Source organism: Scyliorhinus torazame, chromosome 11 (assembly GCF_047496885.1).
Source record: "Scyliorhinus torazame isolate Kashiwa2021f chromosome 11, sScyTor2.1, whole genome shotgun sequence".
In the NCBI taxonomy this organism is placed as follows: Eukaryota; Metazoa; Chordata; class Chondrichthyes; order Carcharhiniformes; family Scyliorhinidae; genus Scyliorhinus; species Scyliorhinus torazame.
This window is the reverse complement of record NC_092717.1, coordinates 19,877,565-19,898,975: the sequence shown is the minus strand read 5'-3', so window position 1 is coordinate 19,898,975 and position 21,411 is coordinate 19,877,565. Positions and strand designations below refer to the sequence as shown.

General features: G+C 50.3%; 2 protein-coding genes across 3 annotated transcripts in view; both read left to right on the top strand.

Moving 5' to 3' along the window:
- The window catches only part of LOC140386087 (collagen alpha-1(XXI) chain-like), an 85,998-nt gene extending 66,230 nt beyond the window's left edge, over positions 1-19,768 (top strand). The window contains exon 8 of the mRNA XM_072468664.1: positions 19,724-19,768. Within this exon, the coding sequence (XP_072324765.1) occupies positions 19,724-19,768 (45 nt within the window). The remainder of the gene's footprint in view (positions 1-19,723) is intronic.
- Positions 19,769-19,865: 97 nt separating this feature from the next.
- LOC140385153 (uncharacterized) overlaps positions 19,866-21,411 on the top strand; it is a 164,130-nt gene continuing 162,584 nt past the window's right edge. For both annotated transcript variants that reach the window (XM_072467006.1, XM_072467005.1), the window contains exons 1-2: positions 19,866-19,944; positions 20,961-21,014. In XM_072467006.1, coding sequence (XP_072323107.1) covers positions 19,876-19,944; positions 20,961-21,014 — 123 coding nt within the window. In that variant the 5' untranslated portion in view covers positions 19,866-19,875. The remainder of the gene's footprint in view (positions 19,945-20,960; positions 21,015-21,411) is intronic.

The following is a 21,411-nucleotide window of genomic DNA, read 5'->3' as shown; positions in this document are numbered from 1 at the left end:
GGGCAGTGTAACATAGCAGCCTGTACCATTAACATCTTCTTAATAAAGCTCTTCATTTGCTTGACCCTCTGAGGCTTGCAGACTTAATTTGAACACCTCCACATAATAACTGGCGATGAGGTAGGTGAACAGCGTTCATGGGCACCTGAAAAAAGAAGTCCAACAGCGTTTACAGATACCCGAAAAGAAAAATAAATCATTTAAAATCTTCGCTGCGCGAAAGCTGCCGACGGGGGGAGCAAAACAACGGTTGCAGCCACTGGAGGAACCGAAAAGTCATCGAGGAATCTGGAGAAAACAACTTTGGAAAGAAACTTTACCCGAAATGATCCACAACAGCACCGGGAGCACCATGAGTAGCAAGTAGCCTGCGGCAACAGATTTAGAGGTGGGGGTGTTGTAAAACATGAAAAGAAAACTTAGGTTGAGCTGGAGTTGTGCCTTGTTTTGAGGAGAAAGGAAGCAAGGTAGTGCTAAATTTAACCTCCTGAGGAGCCTGGTACAGCCACAAAAGCCAGGCACAAAAACCTACAATGAAATAGTGGGAAACGTACAGGGCTACCATTCACCAAAACCTTTAGTCATCGCAGAAAGGTTGAGGTTTCATAAGCGCAGCCAAGAAGAAGGTGAATCAATTGCACAGTATCCTGCAAAGACTGGTTGAACACTGCAAATTCGGGGACGTGTTAAATGATACCATCAGAGATAGATTAGTCTGTGGTTTTAAGAAATGAAATGAAAAATGAAAATGAAAATCGCTTATTGTCACAAGTAGGCTTCAAATGAAGTTACTGAAAAGCCCCTGTCATAATATACACACAGGTATATGATGGTGCACAGACAGGCAGTGATTGACACACAGGATGACCAGTGAACACACAGAATACAGCAGCCAATCACCAGACAGGACACGGCCACTATAAAGCCAGAGGGCACTAGTTTTCCCGCTCTCTTGGGATCCAGCCTCTGAGACAGTCGGAGCCCGTGAACAGCAACTAGAACATCCACCATGTGGTAGTAAGGTAGTCTGGTCAGGTTAGCCTCAGGTCTCCAGTCAAGTCAGCATAGTGTCAACCCACAGTTAAAGTATATATGATAGTTAAGAGTTCAATAAAATCGAGTTGCATTTCCTCAAGTGTTGGAAGCCTGTCTCTCTCACTGCTGCAGTAACCGCAGTCCTCGCAGACCCGGCATACCCAACACGTCATGGTACCAGTGCGAGTTTGACGGACCCACCTTGAGATAGTCTACCTTTGACCAGCAATCAGCCATCCGGTAACATGGACAGCGTCCGCCCTCCCCCGCAGCTCCGCATCGCCGGCAACCTCGGTGCTAACTGGAAGATTTTCAAGCAGAAGTTCCAGCTGTATCTTGACGCCACCGACCTCGAAACCGCATTGGATGCCAGGTTTTTCACTCTCTTCCTCTCTACAGCCGGGGACCACGCTATCCACATTTTTAACTCCCTCACCTTTGCTGAAGGCGAGGACAAGACAAAGTTTAAAACAGTCCTGCTGAAGTTCGACAGCCACTGTGACATCGAAGTCAACGAGAGCTTTGAACGCTATGTGTTCCAGCAGAGGCTTCAGGGTAAGGATAAACCTTTTCAGTCCTTCTTAACCCATCTCCGTGTCCTCGCGTAGTCCTGCAACTACGGCTCCACTTCCGACTCCATGATCCTCGACCAGATCGTTTTCGGGGTCCACTCCGATCCCCTTCGCCAGCAGCTCCTTAAAGTTAAGCAGCTCACCCTCACCATCGCCATCGAAACCTGCGTACTCCACGAGAACGCTAATAACCGGTACTCCCATATCAAGGCGGCAGAGATGGCGCGGCAAGGCCCCCACGATGCGGAGTGGGTGCAAGCCGTAAAACATCTCCAGGACCTGAGTCTGGATGAGGCTGGCCATTTCGCACGCTTTTCCCGGGCTCCTGCGCATGCGCGCCACGACCAAGGGGTCGGCGAGGCCGATGACCAAACTGCGCAGGTGCGCACATCGTTCGACCGCACCGCACATGCGCGGTGGCGCACGGAGCATCCTGACGTCAGCGCCATGACGTGCAACAACTGTGGCTCCGCCCATTTAAAGCGGTAATGACCCGCAAAATCTCGACGCTGTCTCCAGTGTGGCAAGCTTGGCCACTACGCAGCCCTGTGCAGATCTGCTCAACTGCCCAATACACAGCGATCCCAGTCGCAGCGCAGGAACGTCTGGTCAGTACAGCAACCCGTTGCAGACTCCGACTCCGACATGGTTCCAGATGCCGACACCGAGGGCCTCAATCCCCATTCCGGGTGGGCATCATCACCAAGCATACGATGCTTGCAGCGAAGTAGGTGAAGCAACTCCCTGTGCTGGGCATTGATCCAGACTACAGTGGTGTGCCACCTTTACAGTCAACAAGGCTCGCATATGCTTCAGACTGGACACCGGCGCTTCAGCGGACCTCATTTCAAAGTCTGACCTTGACACCATCCGCGTCAAGCCAAGCATTCTTCCACCGGCCTGCCAGCTCCTCGACTACAATGGCAATGCCATTGCTGCCAGTGGCTCATGCCAGCTTGCGGTATCCCATCGTTCTTCAAAAGCAACCTTACGTTTTGAAATTGTGGGAACCAACAGAGCTTCCCTGCTGCAAAATCCTGAATCTTGTGCAGCGGGTTCAGACCATGTCGACCGCAGAGGCAACGACCTCGCCAGATGTCAACTTCCAAGCCCAATTAGATGACATTATAGAACAATACCACAGCGTCTTCGAAGGTATGGGTACACTACCTTACCAATACAAGATACTGCTGAAGCCGAATGACACACCCGTGGTTCATGTACCGCGTCGGGTGCCGGCGCCCCAGGACTGCCTCAAGCAGCAGCTGCAAGGCCTCCAGGACCAGGGCATCATTTCTAAGGTCACTGAACCCACGGACTGGGTTAGCTCCATGGTCTGTGTCAAAAAACCGTCAGGGGAACTTCGCATTTTTATCGACCCCAAAGATTTGAACCGTAACATCATGAGGGAACACTACCCTATAACTAAACGAGAAGAGCTCACCAGTGAAATGGCTCACGCCAAGCTTTTCACGAAGCTGGATGCCTCCAAGGGGTTTTGGCAAATACAGCTGGACGCGTCCAGTCGAAAGTTGGGTGTACATTTAACACCCTGCTCGGTCGCTACTGTTACAACCGGATGCCCTTTGGCATCGTCTCTGCCTCGGCGGTGTTCCACCACATAATGGAGCATATGATGGAGGGCATCGAGGGGTGCGAGTGTACGTTAATGATATTATTATCTGGTCCACAACTCCTCAGGAGCACATCGATCGCCTCAAGCAAGTGTTCCACAGGATCCACGTGCATGGTCTCCGACTCAATAGAGCCAAATGCTCGTTAGGTCAACCAGAATTCGTCGCCCGCCACAGAGACTGAATGTTGCATTACCTTGTGATCCATTTACACATCTGTACATATTGTTTCTTCCAAATTTGTTATCTGCCCTCTATCTGCACTAGACACCTTCCCATGTAAACACGTTAACATACTTTGTATATAGTCAGGCTCCTGTACACACACACATTTACTATTTATTGACCAACACACATTTTTTTTAAATAAGTAAAAAGAAAGGGGGGGGGAGATGTCATAATATACACACAGGTATATGATGGTGCACAGACAGGCAGTGATTGACACACAGGATGGCCAGTGAACACACAGAATACAGCAGCCAATCACCAGACAGGACACGACCACTATAAAGCCAGAGGGCACTAGTTTTCCTGCTCTCTTGGGATCCAGCCTCTGAGACAGTCGGAGCCCGTGAACAGCAACTAGAACATCCACCATGTGGTAGTAAGGTAGTCTGGTCAGGTTAGCCTCAGGTCTCCAGTCAAGTCAGCATAGTGTCAACCCACAGTTAAAGTATGTATGATAGTTAAGAGTTCAATAAAATCGAGTTGCATTTCTTCAAGTGTTGGAAGCCTGTCTCTCTCACTGCTGCAGTAACCGCAATCCTCGCCGACCGGGCATACCCAACACATCAGCCCCTAGTCACCACATTCCGGCACCTGTTCAGGGAGGCTGGTACGGGAAATGAACCATGCTGCTGGCCTGCCCTGGTCTGCTCTAAAAGCCAGCTCTTTAGCCCTGTGCTAAACCAGCCTAAGCTATTCAAAATCCCATGAACAAATAAAACATCTTTTGAAGATTTAGTGAAAAAAATCTGTTTCCATTCGCTTTTCAGTAATTCCCAACTCTTAATGCAGGCTAATTGCTTTCAGCACGGTGACCTTTTAGAAGGATGATCATTGTCTGCAGAAGATTGAATGACATCAATCAGCCTTTGCTGTGATCACAAGATTATCACATTCAGTTATCGATTGTTGCAGTTTGCTGACCAAAGTGACCTCAAATTTCAAATAGTTAATTTTCACAGCCAGTCATAACACATGGATAAAATAGCATGAACTCTCGATCTATAGTTTCCCAACTTGGGGAGAATGCAGGTGAAAATGAATAGGAAATGATAACATCTTCAGCTGGCACTGGCATTCAAAACAAACATTGGATAAAGCTGGATAATTAGTTGCAGAATTGAAATATGTGCGGCATTTCTCAACTTCCCTTTTAATTCGTACCTTCTTTAGATGTACATTGCCAAAAATATTCAGAACATACCAGGTTGTGAGTTGGAAATCACACATTAGAGCATTAACTGGTTACATGGCAGCCTTTTGTCTCCTAAGTCGATGGTTTGCGCAATGATGGTCTTTTTTTAAATTTAGAGTGCCCAATTGTTTTTTATTCCAATTAAGGGGCAATTTAGCGTGGCCAATCCACCGAACCTGCACATCTTTGGGCTGTGGGGGTTGTTATGTTCTGTAGACTGGCTGAAGTGAATGGCAAACTACATAACATCTAGTTTAAATAATTTATTATGAAACAACTGTATGATAAAGATAACTAGGATAAATAAAATAATAAACTACCAACACTAATTAACTATTGTAGAGCTACTGCAAAATACGTCTATCCTCCAACACGACCTACTCCCAACTCCCCAGCCACAGGGTCATAGAATTTACAGTGCAGAAGGAGGCCATTCGGCCCATCGAGTCTGCACCGGCTCTTGGAAAGAGCACCCCACCCAAGGTCCACACCTCCACCCTATCCCCATAACCCAGTAACCCCACCCAACAATTTTGGACACTATGGGCAATTTAGCATGGCCAATCCACCTAACCTGCACATCTTTGGACTGTGGGAGGAAACCGGAGCACCCGGAGGAAACCCACGCACACACTGGGAGGATGTGCAGACTCCGCACAGACAGTGACCCAAGCCGGAATTGAACCTGGGACCCTGGAGCTGTGAAGCAATTGTGCTATCCATAATGCTACCGTGCTGCCCGAATTCGGTCACGTGGAGGGCTCACCACCGTCTTCTTGAGGTCAATTTGGATGGTAATTAAATGCTGGCCGCCTGCTAGTGACACCCAGGCCCTCTGAATGAATAAATAACATTTTGTCACGGTGGAGGTTCTGGAGTTGGACAGAGATGAGACCATTGATTCAATAAAGACAAGGACAACAGTTTAAAATTTGAGATGTTAAAGAACAATAAACCAGTGAAGGTAACATAAGACTGTGATGTGGTGCCAAATGGGATCCAATCAACAATAGTTTGGTGTGAATAGGTATTTAGAGATGGGGAGGCCAACAAGGAGAACACTGATAAATTTACCTCCAGAGGTGGCAATTGCGTGTGAGGGTTTCAGTGACATACGTGTTGAAATTGAATTAGAAATTAATTAGATGGAACTCGGAAAATCCATGTGAAAGATGTGGTGCTGCAAGAACTGATAGTTGAGCAGGATTCTGACGTGCAAACCAGATCAAAACAAACCTTATGGTGGAAGCAATTCAGGCAAATTTTCTGGGTTGCATGGAATTTAAATAAATATCATCTAAATCAGTGAGCTGTACGATCATTATCCATCATTCCAGACACTTTTAAACATACCTACAGTACAGCTTTATTTAGATTTCCACAAAGTGTTTGAGAAGGTTCCACATGAATATTTGTAATTAAATTACCACACATTAGGACTGGTTGAATAAAATGATTAAAAAGGAAAGGTGGCACAGTGGTTAGCACTGCCGCCTCACCGCGCCAAGGACCCCGTTGCAATCTCAACCCCGGATCACTGTCCATCTGGGGTTTTGCACATTCCCCCCGTATCTGCGTCTCACCCCCACAACCCAAAGATGTGCAAGGGTAGGTGGATTGGCCACGCTAAATTGCCCCTCAATTGGAAAAAAAATTAAAATATGATAAAAGAAAGGGAATCATTCCATATGGGCAGAACGGTAGCACAGTGGGCAGCACGATTGTTTCAGAGCTCCAGAGTCCCAGGTTCGATTCCCCGCTGGGTCACTGTCTGTGTGGGGTCTGCACGTTCTCCCCGTGTGTGCGTGGGTTTCCTCCGAGTGCTCCAGTTTCCTCCCACAGTCGAAAGATGTGCAGGTTAAGTGGATTGCCCATGCTAAATTGCCTTTAGTGTCCAAACAGGTTACTGGATTATGGGGATAGGGTGGAAGTGTGGAGTTTAAGTTGGGTGCTCTTTCCAAGGGCCGGTGCAGACTCGATGGGCCGAATGGCCTCCTTCTGCACTGTAAATTCTATGATTCTGTGATATAATAGAGGAAATGTTGATTATATCCTAAATATTTCTCTAATGCTTTCATAAATTATATGGCTACTGGAACCAGCTCGAACTTAGCCAAGCTTGCTGTTTGCTCCAAAATTGGCGGAACAGCAGAAACTGGAGAAGCAATGTAAGACTTTAGTGAGAATTTAAATCAGTTATATTCTTGTACAGATAAAGTTAATTGAAATGTAATACAATTGTGAAGCATTACACAAAAGCACAGGAGACTGAATATTAGGTAAAAGCAAAATACTGCGGATGTTGGAAATCTAAAATAAAAACTGAAAATACTGGATAAACTCAGCAGGTCTGGCAGCCTCTGTGGAGGGGGAGACAGAGCTAATGTTTCAAGTCCATATGACTCTTCTACAGAACTGAAAAGGGATAGAAATGTGATTAATTAAATACTTGAAGAGTCAGACAGAATGGAGAAAGGTGATAGGTTGGTGCAAAAGCAAGATTGCCAAAGATGTATTTATTACCAATCTCTAATTGCCCTAGAACTGTGCGCATTTCAGAGGGCATGTGAGAGTCAACCACGTTTGCTGTGGGTCTGGAATCATATGTAGGTCAGACCAGGTTATGGCAGCAGATTTCCTTCCCTAAAGATCAGGTGGGATTTTTTTCAACAATCGATAGTGGTTTCATGGCCATCATTAGACTTTTAATTCCCGATTTTTCATTGAATTAAATTTCACAATCTGTCGTGGTGGGATTTGAACCTGGATCCCCAGAGCACCTGGGGTGGGTTTCTCCGACCCCCGCCGGGGCGGAGAGTCGTCGGGGGGGCAGCATGAATCCCGGCCCGCTGGCCGCCGAATTCTCCGGCACCGGAGATTCGGCGGGGGCGGGAATCGCGCCGTTCCGGTTGGCGCCCCCCCCCCCCCCCCCCCCCGGCGATTCTCCAGCCCGCGATGGGCCGAAGTCCCGCTGCTGTAATGCCGGTCCCGCCGGCATAAATGGAACCAGGTCTCTTACCGGCAGGACCTGGTGGCGCTGGTGGGCTCCGGGGTCCTGGGGAGGGCGCGCGGCGATCTGGCCCCGGGGGTGCCCCCACGGTGGCCTGGCCTGCGATCGGGGCCCACCGATCTGCGGGTGGGCCTGTGCCATGGGGGCACTCCTTTCCTACGCGCCGACCATCAGCCTCCGCCATGGCCGATGTGTAGGTGACCCCCCCCCCTGCACATGCGCGGGGATGATGACAGCAGCCGCTGATGCTCCCGCGCATGCGTGGACCCGCGCCGGCCGGGAGGTCCCTTCGGAGTGCCAACCACTCCGGGGCGGGCCTAGCCCCTAAAGGTGCAGGCCTAGCCCCTAAAGGTGAGGAGACGTCTCCGTCCCGCCGGGACCCCCCGCCCCGCCGGGTAGGGGAGAACCCCGCCCCAGGTCTCTGTTTGCTAGTCCAGTGACAATACCCCTATGTCACCATCTCCTCAAAGTGGTTGAACTCAATGTTGAGTACAGAAGGCTGTAATGTGCTACGGGGAAATTTGAATTCAATCAACAAAAATTGTGGAATTAAAAGCCTAATGATCATTATTGATTGTCATAAAAACACATCTGGTTCACTAATGTCCTTTAGGGAAGGAAATCTGTCATCCTTACCTGGTCTGGCCTACATGTGACTCCATATCCCCAGCAATGTGGTTGATCTTAATTGCCCCCTCAAGGGCAATTAGGGATGGGCAATAAATGCTGGCACAGCCAGCGATTCTCACGTTCCATGAACAAATAAATTGGAAGATGAGGTGTTAATCCTCAAATTCGCGTTGGGATAGTGGATACATTGCTTTCAATTCCTGGATAATTAGTTGAAACCGATTTGAAAAATAGCGAGAAGAAAGCTAGGAAAGTTCTTCAATTTAAACCAAGACAGTAAAACTACAGGACATAAATTAAAATTAGTAAGGTAAATTTAAACAAAAACATTGAAAATATCCAAAAATGATGTTCGGAATAAATAAATCAATAAAGACAAAAACATTGAGGCTATTTGGAGTGCAATTAAATGCCAAATGGGAGACTTAACTTACTGAAGTGACAGAGCGTCATCGTTGCTTTTTATAATGTTTACATCTGTTGCTAATGCCATTCTAACTGGCCGGATGTTTTCAGGTGCACCTCCATTCTTAACAACTGGAATCACGGATATCTGCGAGGTGTTACTTTATTCTCATAAAATTCTCTTCATAATCACAACAATCTATAACTTGTATGCAATGATAAATTAGCTAAAAGTTAACCTATCCCTTTCTGATCACCCAATGTTTAGATATGAACATACCCAAAGAAGATTGCATTTATTCTTCCATTTGCTGTTATATGGTTCTCCATGTTTTGAATCAGCCATCATTAATAATGCTTTTAAATATTCTTTGTATTCCCTGCTTCTTTAAATCTAGATTTGTAAACGTTTTGTTTAGCAAACTCCAAAGTATATCATGGACTTCACCTGACCTACAACTGTTTATTAATTTTGGTTATGGGGAACACAAGAGTCTCCCTTTCAGGTGTTATTCAACAGAGGCCTTCGCACTTTTAATCATAAACAAAGGGCGGGATTCTCCGAGCCCGGCGCCTGGCCGGAGAATCCCCGCAACCGCGCCACACCGCCGGCACGCGGTCGGGCTGCCGATTCGCCGGCCCGAAAGGAAGAGTCGCGCTGGCGCCGTCCACACCTGCGCGCAGGGTGGGGAGACGGCCTGTAGGGGGGGGGGGGAGGGGGGCTTCGACCCCGGGACGGGTCTCCGATGGGGCCTGGCCCGCTATCGGGGCCCAGCGATCAGCGGGCCGGCCTCTCGCTCCCCGGGCCTATTTTCTTGCGTGCCGGCCCCTGAACTCCCGCGCCATTTTGCGCCGGGGCCAGTACGTTGAGGGAGGCCACCTGCGCATGTACGGGTTGGCGCGGTGCACAGTTAGCGCCGGGATGGGAGGCTGGAGCGGCGTGAACTGCTCCAGTGCTGTGCTGGCCCCCTGTGGGGGCCAGAATCGGGACTCCCAGCGGCCCGTTCACGCCATCATGAAATGCGACGGTGTTTCCGACGGCGTGGACACTCTGCCGCCGAATGGGAGAATCCCGCCCAAAGATCATTCTACGAATTTAGTTAACATTTTTATAAACACACACAGTAAGCATTTCTATCAACTACCAACATAAATACCCCACACAGCTACAATACTCTTATGTATAACCTTTAATGAATTTCCCCTTTGTTTAAATTTAATAACTACATCCCATAAACCAAAAAACCCTTTTACCAAAACAGTGGGTAACTGTAATTATTACTTTTCTTCCTTGGAATGACTCTGTACAATTGGAAATAGAGAGACTGGCCAAAATACTTCTCTTTCTGATCCTACAGCAGCCAAAAAGACTCCGAGAGACGAATAGAGTGAAGTCGATGAGGCTTTATTAAGCGTGACTGTTCCCCCGCAGTTCAGTAGTAGACTGCCTGCGGGGGAGGACTCCAGGTACTTATACTCCGCCTTCAGGGCGGAGCTAGAGGTCAACGTCCAACCAGGACCCGGGATCTGTCAGCCAATGACATCATGGCTTCACAGTCCCACATGAACCCTAATGCATACTACCACATTCACCCCTTGTTAAAAATGAACCCGGCGGGGTGATGCTTCGCATGGTGGTAAGGGTTTACAAGGCTGGTCCTGGGAGGAAAACTTTCGCATGTTATTACAGTGTACAAGGTTTTTTTTTTGTTTTAAACTATTTACAGTAATCGTCAGGAAAAGGCAAAATGTTCTCGTTAAAAGTCCACATATTGTAGTGTTAGATCAACGCCACGAGTCGGTCGGGCGGTCTGGTCGTCCGTGTCGATCGCCTCGGCCCCGGTGGTGGTGGTGGTGCTTGTTCCGGTGTTGTCGTCTCCGGGAGCCTTACGGTTTCAGCTTGGGCTTCATTCTTGGTCGGGCCTGGGAGGAGGACTGATCCTCCTGGGAAGGGGCGGTCGCGGGGTGCGGCGGTGGCAGGAAGGGGGGGGTTGGGTGAATGGTGTTGGGGGTGTGTGTGTTGCCGGCGGGCGCCAGATCTCGCAGGGAGACTGTGTCCTGTCGGCCGTCGGGGTACTCCACGTAAGCGTACTGCGGGTTCGCGTGGAGGAGGTGAACCCTTTCGACCAACGGGTCCGACTTGTGCGCCCGCACATGCTTTTGGAGCAAGATGGGTCCTGGGGCCGCCAGCCAGGTCGGCAGCGACGTTCCAGAGGAGGACTTCCTGAGGAAGACAAGGAGGCGCTCATGAGGCGTTTGGTTAGTGCTAGTACACAGTAGTGACCGGATGGAGTGGAGGGCATCCGGGAGGACCTCCTGCCACCGTGAAACTGGGAGGTCACTGGACCGTAGGGCCAGTAGGATGGTCTTCCAGACCGTGCCGTTCTCCCTCTCTACTTGCCCGTTCCCCCGGGGGTTGTAGCTGGTCGTCCTGCTCGAGGCTATATCGTTGCTGAGCAGGAACTGGCGCAGCTCGTCACTCATGAAGGAGGACCCCCTGTCGCTGTGGACGTATGCGGGGCAACCGAACAGTGTGAATATGGTGTTCAGGGCTTTAATGACTGTGGCTGCGGTCATGTCAGAACAGGGGATGGCGAATGGGAAGCGGGAGTACTCGTCCACCACATTAAGGAAGTATATGTTGCGGTCGGTGGAGGGGAGGGGTCCTTTGAAATCCAGACTAAGGCGTTCAAAGGGGCGGGAAGCCTTAATCAGGTGCGCACCATCCGGCCTGAAAAAATGCGGTTTGCACTCTGCGCAGATGTGGCAGTTCCTTGTGACTGTACGGACCTCTTCTAAAGAGTATGGGAGGTTGCGGGACTTGATAAAGTGGTAAAACCGAGTGACCCCTGGGTGGCAGAGGTCCTCGTGGAGGGTTTGGAGGCGGTTAATTTGTGCGTTGGCACATGTGCCGCGGGATAGGGCATCGGACGGCTCGTTCAGCTTTCCGGGACGATACAAGATCTCGTAGTTGAAGGTGGAGAGCTCGATCCTCCACCTTAAGATCTTGTCGTTTTTGATTTTGCCCCGCTGTGCATTATCGAACATGAAGGCTACCGACCGTTGGTCCGTGAGGAGAATGAATCTCCTGCCGGCCAGGTAATGCCTCCAATGTTGCACAGCTTCCACTATGGCTTGGGCTTCCTTTTCCACTGAGGAGTGGCGGATTTCTGAAGCGTGGAGGGTTCGGGAGAAAAAGGCCACGGGTCTGCCCGCTTGGTTAAGGGTGGCCGCTAGAGCTACGTCGGAGGCGTCGCTCTCGACCTGGAAGGGGAGGGACTTGTCGATGGCGCGCATCATGGCCTTTGCGCTATCCGCTTTGATGCGGCTGAAGGCCTGGCAAGCCTCTGTCGACAGAGGGAAGGTCGTGGTCTGTATTAGGGGGCGGGCCTTGTCTGCGTACTGGGGGACCCACTGGGCGTAATATGAAAAGAACCCCAGGCAGCGTTTTAGGGCTTTGGAGCAGTGCGGGAGGGGAAATTCCATGAGGGCGCGCATACGTTCGGGGTCGGGGCCTATTATCCCATTGCGCACTACGTAGCCCAGGATGGCTAGCCGGTTGGTGCTAAAAACGCACTTGTCCTCGTTGTACGTGAGGTTCAAGGCTTTAGCCTTGATTCTGGAGGAATTTTTGGAGGTGGCGTCGTGGTCCTGCTGATCGTGGCCGCAGGTGGTTACATTGTCGAGATAAGGGAACCCGCAACCCGTGTTGATCAACCATTCGGTCCATCTCTCGTTGGAAGATCGAGACCCCGTTTGTGACGCCAAATGGGACCTTTAGGAAATGGTATAATCGCCCGTCTGCCTCGAAGGCTGTGTACTTGCGGTCACTTGGGCGGATGGGGAGCTGATGGTAGGCGGACTTGAGGTCCACGGTGGAGAAGACCTTATATTGGGCAATCCGATTGACCATGTCGGATATGCGGGGGTGAGGGTACGAGTCTAGTTGTGTGTACCTGTTGATGGTCTGGCTATAGTCTATGACCATCCTTTGCTTCTCCCCTGTCTTTACTACTACCACCTGTGCTCTCCAGGGACTATTGCTGGCCTGGATTATACCTTCCTTTAGCAGCCGCTGGACTTCGGACCGAATGAAGGTCCGGTCCTGGGCGCTGTACCGTCTGCTCCTAGTGGCGACGGGTTTGCAATCCGGGGTGAGGTTTGCAAACAAGGATGGGGGTTGCACCTTGAGGTTTGCGAGGCCGCAGATAGTGAGTGGGGGTATTGGGCCGCCGAATTTAAACGTAAGGCTCTGTAGATTGCACTGGAAGTCTAATCCCAGTAATGTGGGGGCGCAGAGTTGGGGGAGGACGTAGAGCCTGTAGTTTTTGAACTCCCTCCCTTGCACCGTTAGGGTAACTATGCAGAAGCCTTTGATCTGTACGGAGTGGGATCCTGCAGCTAGGGAAATCTTTTGTGCGCTGGGACGGATGGTCAAAGAACAGCGTCTTACCGTGTCGGGGTGGATGAAGCTCTCCGTGCTCCCGGAGTCGACTAGGCATGGTGTCTCGTGCCCGTTTATCAGCACCGTTGTCGTCGTCGTCTGGAGTGTCCGGGGCCGAGCTTGGTCCAGCGTCATTGAAGCCAGACGTGGTTGTAGTGGTTGAGCGTCTTCTTCGAACCCCGTGGAGCCGTCGACACTGGGGTCCGTTGTTGCCGTCCAAGATGGCGTCGGGGGTGAACAAGATGGCTGCCCCCATGCATCGCACATGGCTGGGGGGTCACAAGATGGCGGCGGGGGTGGACAAAATGGCCGCCCCATGCGTCGTACAGGTCTGGGGTGGTCCAAGATGGCGGCGCCCTTCCTCCCCTCGTGGTGGCCGGGACCCAAAATGGCGGCGTCTGCGGGTCGCACATGGGGCGCTGGGGGGTTTGGGGGGCGTTAGAGACGCGCAGAACTCCGGGGAGAGCGGTGGTCGGGGCCCAAAGTGGTAGCGCCGGCGGGTCATACATGGGGCGCGGGGGGGGGGGGGGGGGGGTTGGGGAGCGTAATCGGCGTGCAGGGCTCCCTGTTGTCCCGGGACAGCGGTGGTCGGGACCCAGAGTGGCTGCGCCTGCGGGTCGTACATGGGGCGCTGGGGGGGTTGGGGAGCGTAAACGGCGTGCAGGGCTCCCTGTTCTCCCGGGACAGCAGCGACCTCGCGGGACCGGCACACAGCCGCGAAATGGCCCTTTTTCCCGCAGCTCTTACAGATCGCTGCGCGGGCCGGGCAGTGCTGCCGGGGGTGTTTCGCCTGGCCGCAGAAATAGCAGCGGGCACCCCCGGTGCGACTTGGCGTTTGGACCGCGCAAGCCTGTGGGGTGTCCGGGGGGGGGGTGGGTTTGTCGCGACGGGTACGTACGGAGCCCAATGGGCTGCCGCGCGGTCGGGGCCGTGGCGCGGGAATTTCGCGTGGCCACGTCTAGGGAGGCTGCTAGGGCCCGTGCCTCTGAGAGTCCTAGCGACTCTTTTCCTAGAAGTCTTTGGCGGATTTGGGAGGAGTTCATACCTGCCACAAAAGCATCGCGCATTAACATGTCCGTGTGTTCATTTGCGTTCACCGGCGGGCAGCTGCAGGCTCGTCCCAAAATTAGTAGCGCGGCGTAGAATTCATCTATCGATTCTCCGGGACTTTGCCGTCTCGTTGCGAGTTGATAGCGAGCGTAGATCTGGTTTACTGTGCGGACATAGAGACTTTTTAGTGCTGCGAACGCCGTCTGGAAATCCTCTGCGTCTTCGATGAGAGAGAAAATCTCCGTGCTTAACCTCGAGTGCAGGACCTGTAGTTTTTGGTCTTCTGTGACCCGGCCGGTGGCCGTTCTGAGGTAGGCCTCGAAACAAGTCTGCCAGTGCTTGAAAGCTGCTGCTGCGTTCACTGCGTGGGGGCTAATCCTCAGGCATTCCGGGATGATCCTGAGCTCCATAGTCCTTTAGTCACGCTTAATAAATTGTAGTGCACAAAGACTCCGAGAGACGAATAGAGTGAAGTCGATGAGGCTTTATTAAGCGTGACTGTTCCCCCGCAGTTCAGTAGTAGACTGCCTGCGGGGGAGGACTCCAGGTACTTATACTCCGCCTTCAGGGCGGAGCTAGAGGTCAACGTCCAACCAGGACCCGGGATCTGTCAGCCAATGACATCATGGCTTCACAGTCCCACATGACCCCTAATGCATACTACCACAAGTGGGTAACTGTAATTATTAGTTTTCTTCCTTGGAATGACTCTGTACAATTGGAAATAGAGAGACTGGCCAAAATACTTCTCTTTCTGATCCTACAGCAGCCAAATGTGAAAACAAAAGTAAAAAAACTCAAAGCCACAGAACAGCCCAAACCAAAACGAAAGTAAAACCCAGAGCCACAGCCCAGCTCCACCCACATAATGACATCATTGAAGCCATGTGATAAGACAAAACATTTCTTAAAAGGACAATTGTTAATGCAGATCAATCAAAATGTTTGAATGTAAAATTAAACACTTTTCACTTGATCATTATTTCACTCTTTCATTAGTATCATAAAGAAAGGCACAGGCAGGGAAGGAACACCCATGGGTTCAGTAACATTGGGAATGTATCATCTACAAAGTGTCTACATATTAACCCCTGCCCATATGTCTACGTGGCAGGACTTATCATAGAATCCCAACAGTGCAAAAGGAGTCCATTTGGCCCGTCGATTTGTACCTCCTGGCAAATTTGGACCATTCCTGGCTTGCGAAGCAGGGGCCATTGTCAGGGCCAGTGAGTGGGATGCCGTGACGAGCAAAGGTGTCCTTACAGGCACGGATGACTGCAGATGATGTGATGTCGTGCAAACGTACCACCTCCGGGTAGTTTGAAAAATAGTCTACAATCAGAACATAGTCCCTGCCCAGCGCGTGGAACAGATCAATGCCGACCTTGGACCAAGGGGACGTGACCAACTCATGGGGCTGTAGGGTCTCACGTGGTTGGGCCGGCTGGAACTGCTGACAGGTGGGGCAGTTGGGCACTGTGTTGGCGATGCCGTCATTGATGCCGGGCCAGCACACTGCCTCTCGGGCCCGTCGGCGGCACTTCTCCACGCCAAGATGGCCCTCGTGTGGCTGTTCCAAGACGAGCTGGCGCATGCTGTGCGGGATAACAATGCAGTCCAGCTTCAGCAGGACACCATCGACTACCACCAGATCATCTCTGATGTTGTAGAACTGCGGGCATTGGCCCTTGAGTCACCCATCTGTTAGATGGCGCATGACACGCTGTAGCAGGGGGTCAGCCGCAGTCTCGCGTTGAATTTGGACGAGGCGTTCATCCGTGGCCGGTAGATTGGAGGCCACGAAGGCCACATGGGCGTCAACCTAGCAGACGAATCCCGCTGGACCAAACGGGGTGTTGACTGCCCTGGACAGAGCTTTGGCTATGATCAGGTCTTTGCCCGGGGTGTATACGAGCTGAAAGTCGTATCACCGGAGTTTGAGCAGAATGCGCTGGAGGCGAGGCGTCATGTCGTTCAAGTCTTTTTGTATTATATTGACCAGCAGGTTAATTACAGAACCAACCGACTGGGTCAGTTCCATGGTGTGCGTAAAGAAGCCTTCCGGCGAGCTCAGAATCTGCATTGATCCAAAGGATCTGAATCGCAACATAATGAGGGAGCAATACCCAATCCCCAAGCGCGAAGAGATCACATGCGAGATGGCTCGGGCCAAGCTCATCACCAAACATGACGCCTCGAAAGGATTCTGGCAAATTCAACTAGACAGATCCAGCAGGAAACTGTGTACCTTTAACACCCCTTTTGGCAGATATTGTTACAACAGGATGCCGTTTGGGATCATATTGGAGTTGTGCCCTGAAGTCAGCATCCTGGAAGGCAGACGTGTCATCAGGAGAGAGAGAGTGAACTCTTTGAACGAGGTTTAGCAATTTGCACGCCTGTGCGCCAAGCAGAGAGTCCTTCGAGGAGCCCACGATCTCGAAAGGAAGGATGGCTTTTTGTGACTTGTGCGTCACTTCGAGTTGGCATGAGCCGGTAGCAGGAACGATGTTGCCATTGCAGTCCAATAGCTGGCAGGCTGATGGGAGAATGGTTGGTTTGACATGAAGACTTTGGAAAGCAGACCACGCCAAGAGATTGGCGGAGGCACCAGTGTCCAGGCGGAATCGTATTTGGGACCGGTTGACCGTCAGGGTGGCACACCACTCATCGTCTGGATCGATGCTGTATACCGACAGCGGCTGGTGTCTTTGCTTCGGGGACAACCTGTTTTTCGTTACGACACCGACTCGAAAAGGCGCCTTCGGGTCCTCGGTGTCACTGCTGTGTGGGAGGTCGGAATCGGACTCTGTGACCGTGGGTTGAATTTTCCGAACATTCCTGCGAGGCTGGCTGAAGCGATATGAATTGGAAGGCTGAGCTGCTCGACAGCAGGCAGCATAGTGGCCAAGTCTTCCACATCGGAGGCATTGTCGAGATTTTGCGAGGTATTGCCGCTTTAAATGGGTGGAGCCACAGTTGCCGCATGTCGTGACGTCAGCACGTTCGCTGCGCCACTGCGCATACACGGTGCGGTCCTGCGTGGTGCGCGCCTGCGCATTACGTTCCTCCATGTCGCCGTCCCCTCGTTTGGTGCGTACAAGCGCGGGAGTCCGCGGAAAGCGCGCGAAATGGCCGCCCTCATCCAGGCTGAGGCCCTGAAGGTGTTCAATCACTTGGACCCGTTCCGCCTCATGGGAACCTTGCCGCGCTGTTTCAGCCGCTTGTATATGGGAGTACCGACTGATGGCATTTTCATGTAGGACACAGGTCTCGATGGCGGTTGCTAGGGTGAGTTGCTTTACTTTGAGGAGCTGCTGACGTAGGGGGTCCAACTGAACACCGAAAACGATCTGGTCACGTATCATGGAGTCGGAGGTGGGCCCGTAGCTGCAAGATTGCGCAAGAATGCGGAGGTGCGTTAAAAAGGATTGGAAAAGTTTGTCCTTACCCTGCAAACGCTTCTGGAACACATAGCGTTCGAAACTTTCATTCACCTCTACGCTGCAGTGAGTGTCAAATTTGAGGAGAACCATCTTGAACTTCGTCTTGTCTTCTTCATCTGCATAGGTGAGAGAGTTGAAAATATGGATGGCATTGTCCCCGGCCGTGGAGAGGAGAAGAGCAATCTTTCTGGTGGCCGAGGCGCCCTCTCTGTCCGTGACTTCGAGGTAGAGCTGGAAGCGCTATTTGAAAATCTTCCAGTTGGCCCCAACGTTTCCGGCGATGCGGAGCGGCGGCGGCGGGCTGATGTTGTCCATGTTGCAGAATGACGGAATGCTGGCGGGAGGCAGATCACTTGCAGGTAGGTCTAAGAAGTGCTAGTACGCAACCACTCCTGGTATCATGATGTGTTGGATGTTGTGGATCACATACAGGTCACCAACACTTGAAGTAGTGCAACACTATTTTATTAAAAGGTTAACTATTTAAACATACTTGAACTGTGGGTAAATACGATACCAGCTTTAACTAAAGACCTTTGCCTTGTCCTAACCAGTTGATGCACTCAGCAGATGGTGAATGTCTGTGTTGCAGGTTGTGAGCTCTGTGCTCCTAGCTAGCTGCTACTCGAACGAGCGGGAACTCTGATGTCCCCTGTCTTTATAGTGCATGTGCTCTCACTGGTGATTGGCTGCGGTGTTGTGCATGTTGATTGGTCCCACTGTGTCCCCATCAGTGTGCGTCTGCACCATGATATACTGGGGTATATTATGACAAATAACCAGGAAGATTATATCCAAGCTCCCACTAAAAACCTCAGCTGCAATCAAGGCCTTTGATGGATAATTGCTGGCCTTGAACTAGATTGGAGGGTGAAGAACTCACACAAATGGCACAGGTCAGTTGTGAAAGTTAACCGAAGCCCCCCATTATGAAATTAAGACCAGAGAATCCCGCCCTCTGTGTTTTGAGTCCTACCTCTTTTTATCTTTTACTTGTAATATATTCACGTCTTTCCCAGTGTTGAAGGTCGCCTCTTGTTATCCAAAATTGAACTTCCATTTCTGTGATTCTTCTGTTAATCTTTACGTCTTGTTAAAAATGTGCCCCTTGTGCATCGCACCAACAATACAGAATCAATTTAAGACCCTAAGAATTTAAAACAGAATGCTCCATATTTACTTGTATGAGTTAGGTCCAGTGTGTAAACTTTATCATCGCTTCAGTGCTTTATTTTTGTCTGAAGATACGTTTAATGTTTCTTCCGGTGCGTTGTCTTGTCAAATCTGTGTGTTATCATTCAGAAGAACAGCTAGACCACGATTGATAACATCTGTTCAAATCTCAATTGCAAAACTTTGCTGTGTTTGTATTATTTTTCATGAACCAGAATTTTCTCATTTTTCTTATTGAAAACAAGCAGAAAAAAATCCCCAGTAAATTCCCGAGTCTACAAAAATAATGCTTGCATGCAAGGAAATGGAGGGGTTTTACAGATGGTAATTTAAGTTTACAATTTTAAGGTTGTTTCCCTCTTCTTGATATTAGCTCAGTTGGCTGGATGGCTGGCTTGTGATGTGGAGCAATGCCAACAAGAGTGGGTTCAAATCCTGTACTGGCTGAAGTTATTCATGAAGGCCCTGCTTTCTTAATCCTATCAGAGGTGTGGTGACGCTCAGGTTAAATCACCACCGGGCAGCTCTCAAAGTGCAGAGCAGCCTATGGTCCTCCAGGACTGTGGCGACGTTTACATTTATTAACGAACTGGATCCTCCAGTTCCCCAGCCGTGAGTTTCTCGGCGACGCACCGTTCCCTGGCGGCAAGATTCGAGACGTCCGTCGCTTAAAAATGGGATTTTGCATTGAGGCCATCCCACATTGCCGGGAACCCCCCCCCCCCCCCCCCTCTTCCCGGGGCGGGGGCGTGGTGCCAGTGGGAACAGAGAACCCAACGGCCGGAGCATTACGGCCAAGATTTTCCAAAGTGCTTTACAGCCAATCCTGAAGCATGGTCACTGTTGTATCAATTGTTTTATCACACTACTAATTTTGCTTATATTTTCTCTTGTTTAGGATGACGAGAGGGTGAGTAATACTTCAGTGTATCTTAGGCAGTAAGAGAAAAAATTCTTACCGATTCTTTAATGCAGATTTTGCTCCTTGACCAAAAGGTGATTAATACTAAAATCCTTTCTTTGAATTTTGGCTAGTGTCCGCCAGACAGAATGGCGCCCAGGGCAGATTGCACGTGCCCAGCAGGCCCACCTGGATTACAAGGCAGTCCTGGAAGAAAAGTAAGTTAACCATTGGGCACCTAAATCAGGATGATGTAACCAGTCAGAACATTGCATGAATCATAGATTCAAAGTTGATTGAATTTGTGCATTGTATTGGCGATATATTCTACCTTAACTTACAATTATTGCACTCTGTTTAACAGTTCAGACACTACTTTAGTGTAACAGCAGCATTCTGAGTTTTGGATTTTATCTTATGTATGTATAAGTTAAGACTCAATTGTAGTGTAACAGTAGCATTCTGAGTTTGTGATTTATATAATATATATATATATATATATATATATATATGTTAAGACACTACTGTAGTGTAGCGTTTTTGTCAGTGTCCTCTGCAAGGTTTGTTGCTCTGTAAAATATCTCTTTTCACTTCCGATACCCTGATTGGGTTTATTTTTTATTTTGGGATGAAGTTCCAGCAGTGCGTGACTTCAGTTTGACCCTTTTGAATCTGTCCCAATACTGACCCATTTCCATGGGTTGGAGGCCATTTTTCATGCATGCAACCTTAAGGGGCAGAATCCTCCCGAAGAATGTGCCCCGGGCCTGCCCACTGAAGGCCACGCCTAAGCCTTCAGCAGTTAAATGCTGAGCCTGTTTTGGAAGGTGCACGTTTTTGTCTCTGGGTCCCATTGCAGCTACTTCCTGGAACCTACTGCCACCATTCACATGGCGGCCCTGGGATGGGGCACAAAGTGCGGCAATTGTTGGGGGGGGGGGGTGTAGCAGGGTGGGGGGCAGGAAGCTGCCATCAAGGTGTGAATGTTGGTTCCCTTTTGTGGAAGCCTAGGGTTAACGAGGAACTAAATGGATGGGAAATTTCTCAGAGTCACTTCAATTCTGCATGGGATATTTTGATGGATGTGCAGTGGAAATCGGATGTGTATGCTTTTAACATCTCTGCCCCCGATCGCCTCCTACTAATTTTGTCCAACAAGCATTTCGAGACCTGTGAGTCATGCAGCACAGTATGTTGGGGCTTAATAATCCATGTGCTTTGCTTCTTTTACTAGGGGCATAAGGGAGAACCTGGCAAACTAGGAAAATCAGGAATGAATGGTGCGCCTGTGAGTATTATTCCATTTCCTATATCATATCTGCATGTTTATAGGGTAGGTGACCAGTGCACAAGGCTGCATTTTACGTTTCCCACCGGAAGTTTGAAGAGGGTGGGCGGATGCAGGAAAAATACAGTGGGTGGTCTTCCCGCTGCCTACCCGCCCACCTCTGCCCTGTCTGACATTTTCTGGGAGACAGGGGAGGTGTCAGGTGGCCTGCCACTTGAGTCTTTTGAGGCCCCTAAGTGGTTAATCAATGACTACTTGAGGCCTTCATGCTTTATTTTACCAGCGATGGAGGGATGCCCACGTTATGCGTGAAGCCTGGCAGTTTTAGCTGCGTGGGCTGGTGTCAGGCAATGTTGGGAGAGGTCCTTGCAAGGCCACTGGGATCCATCGGAGGCCA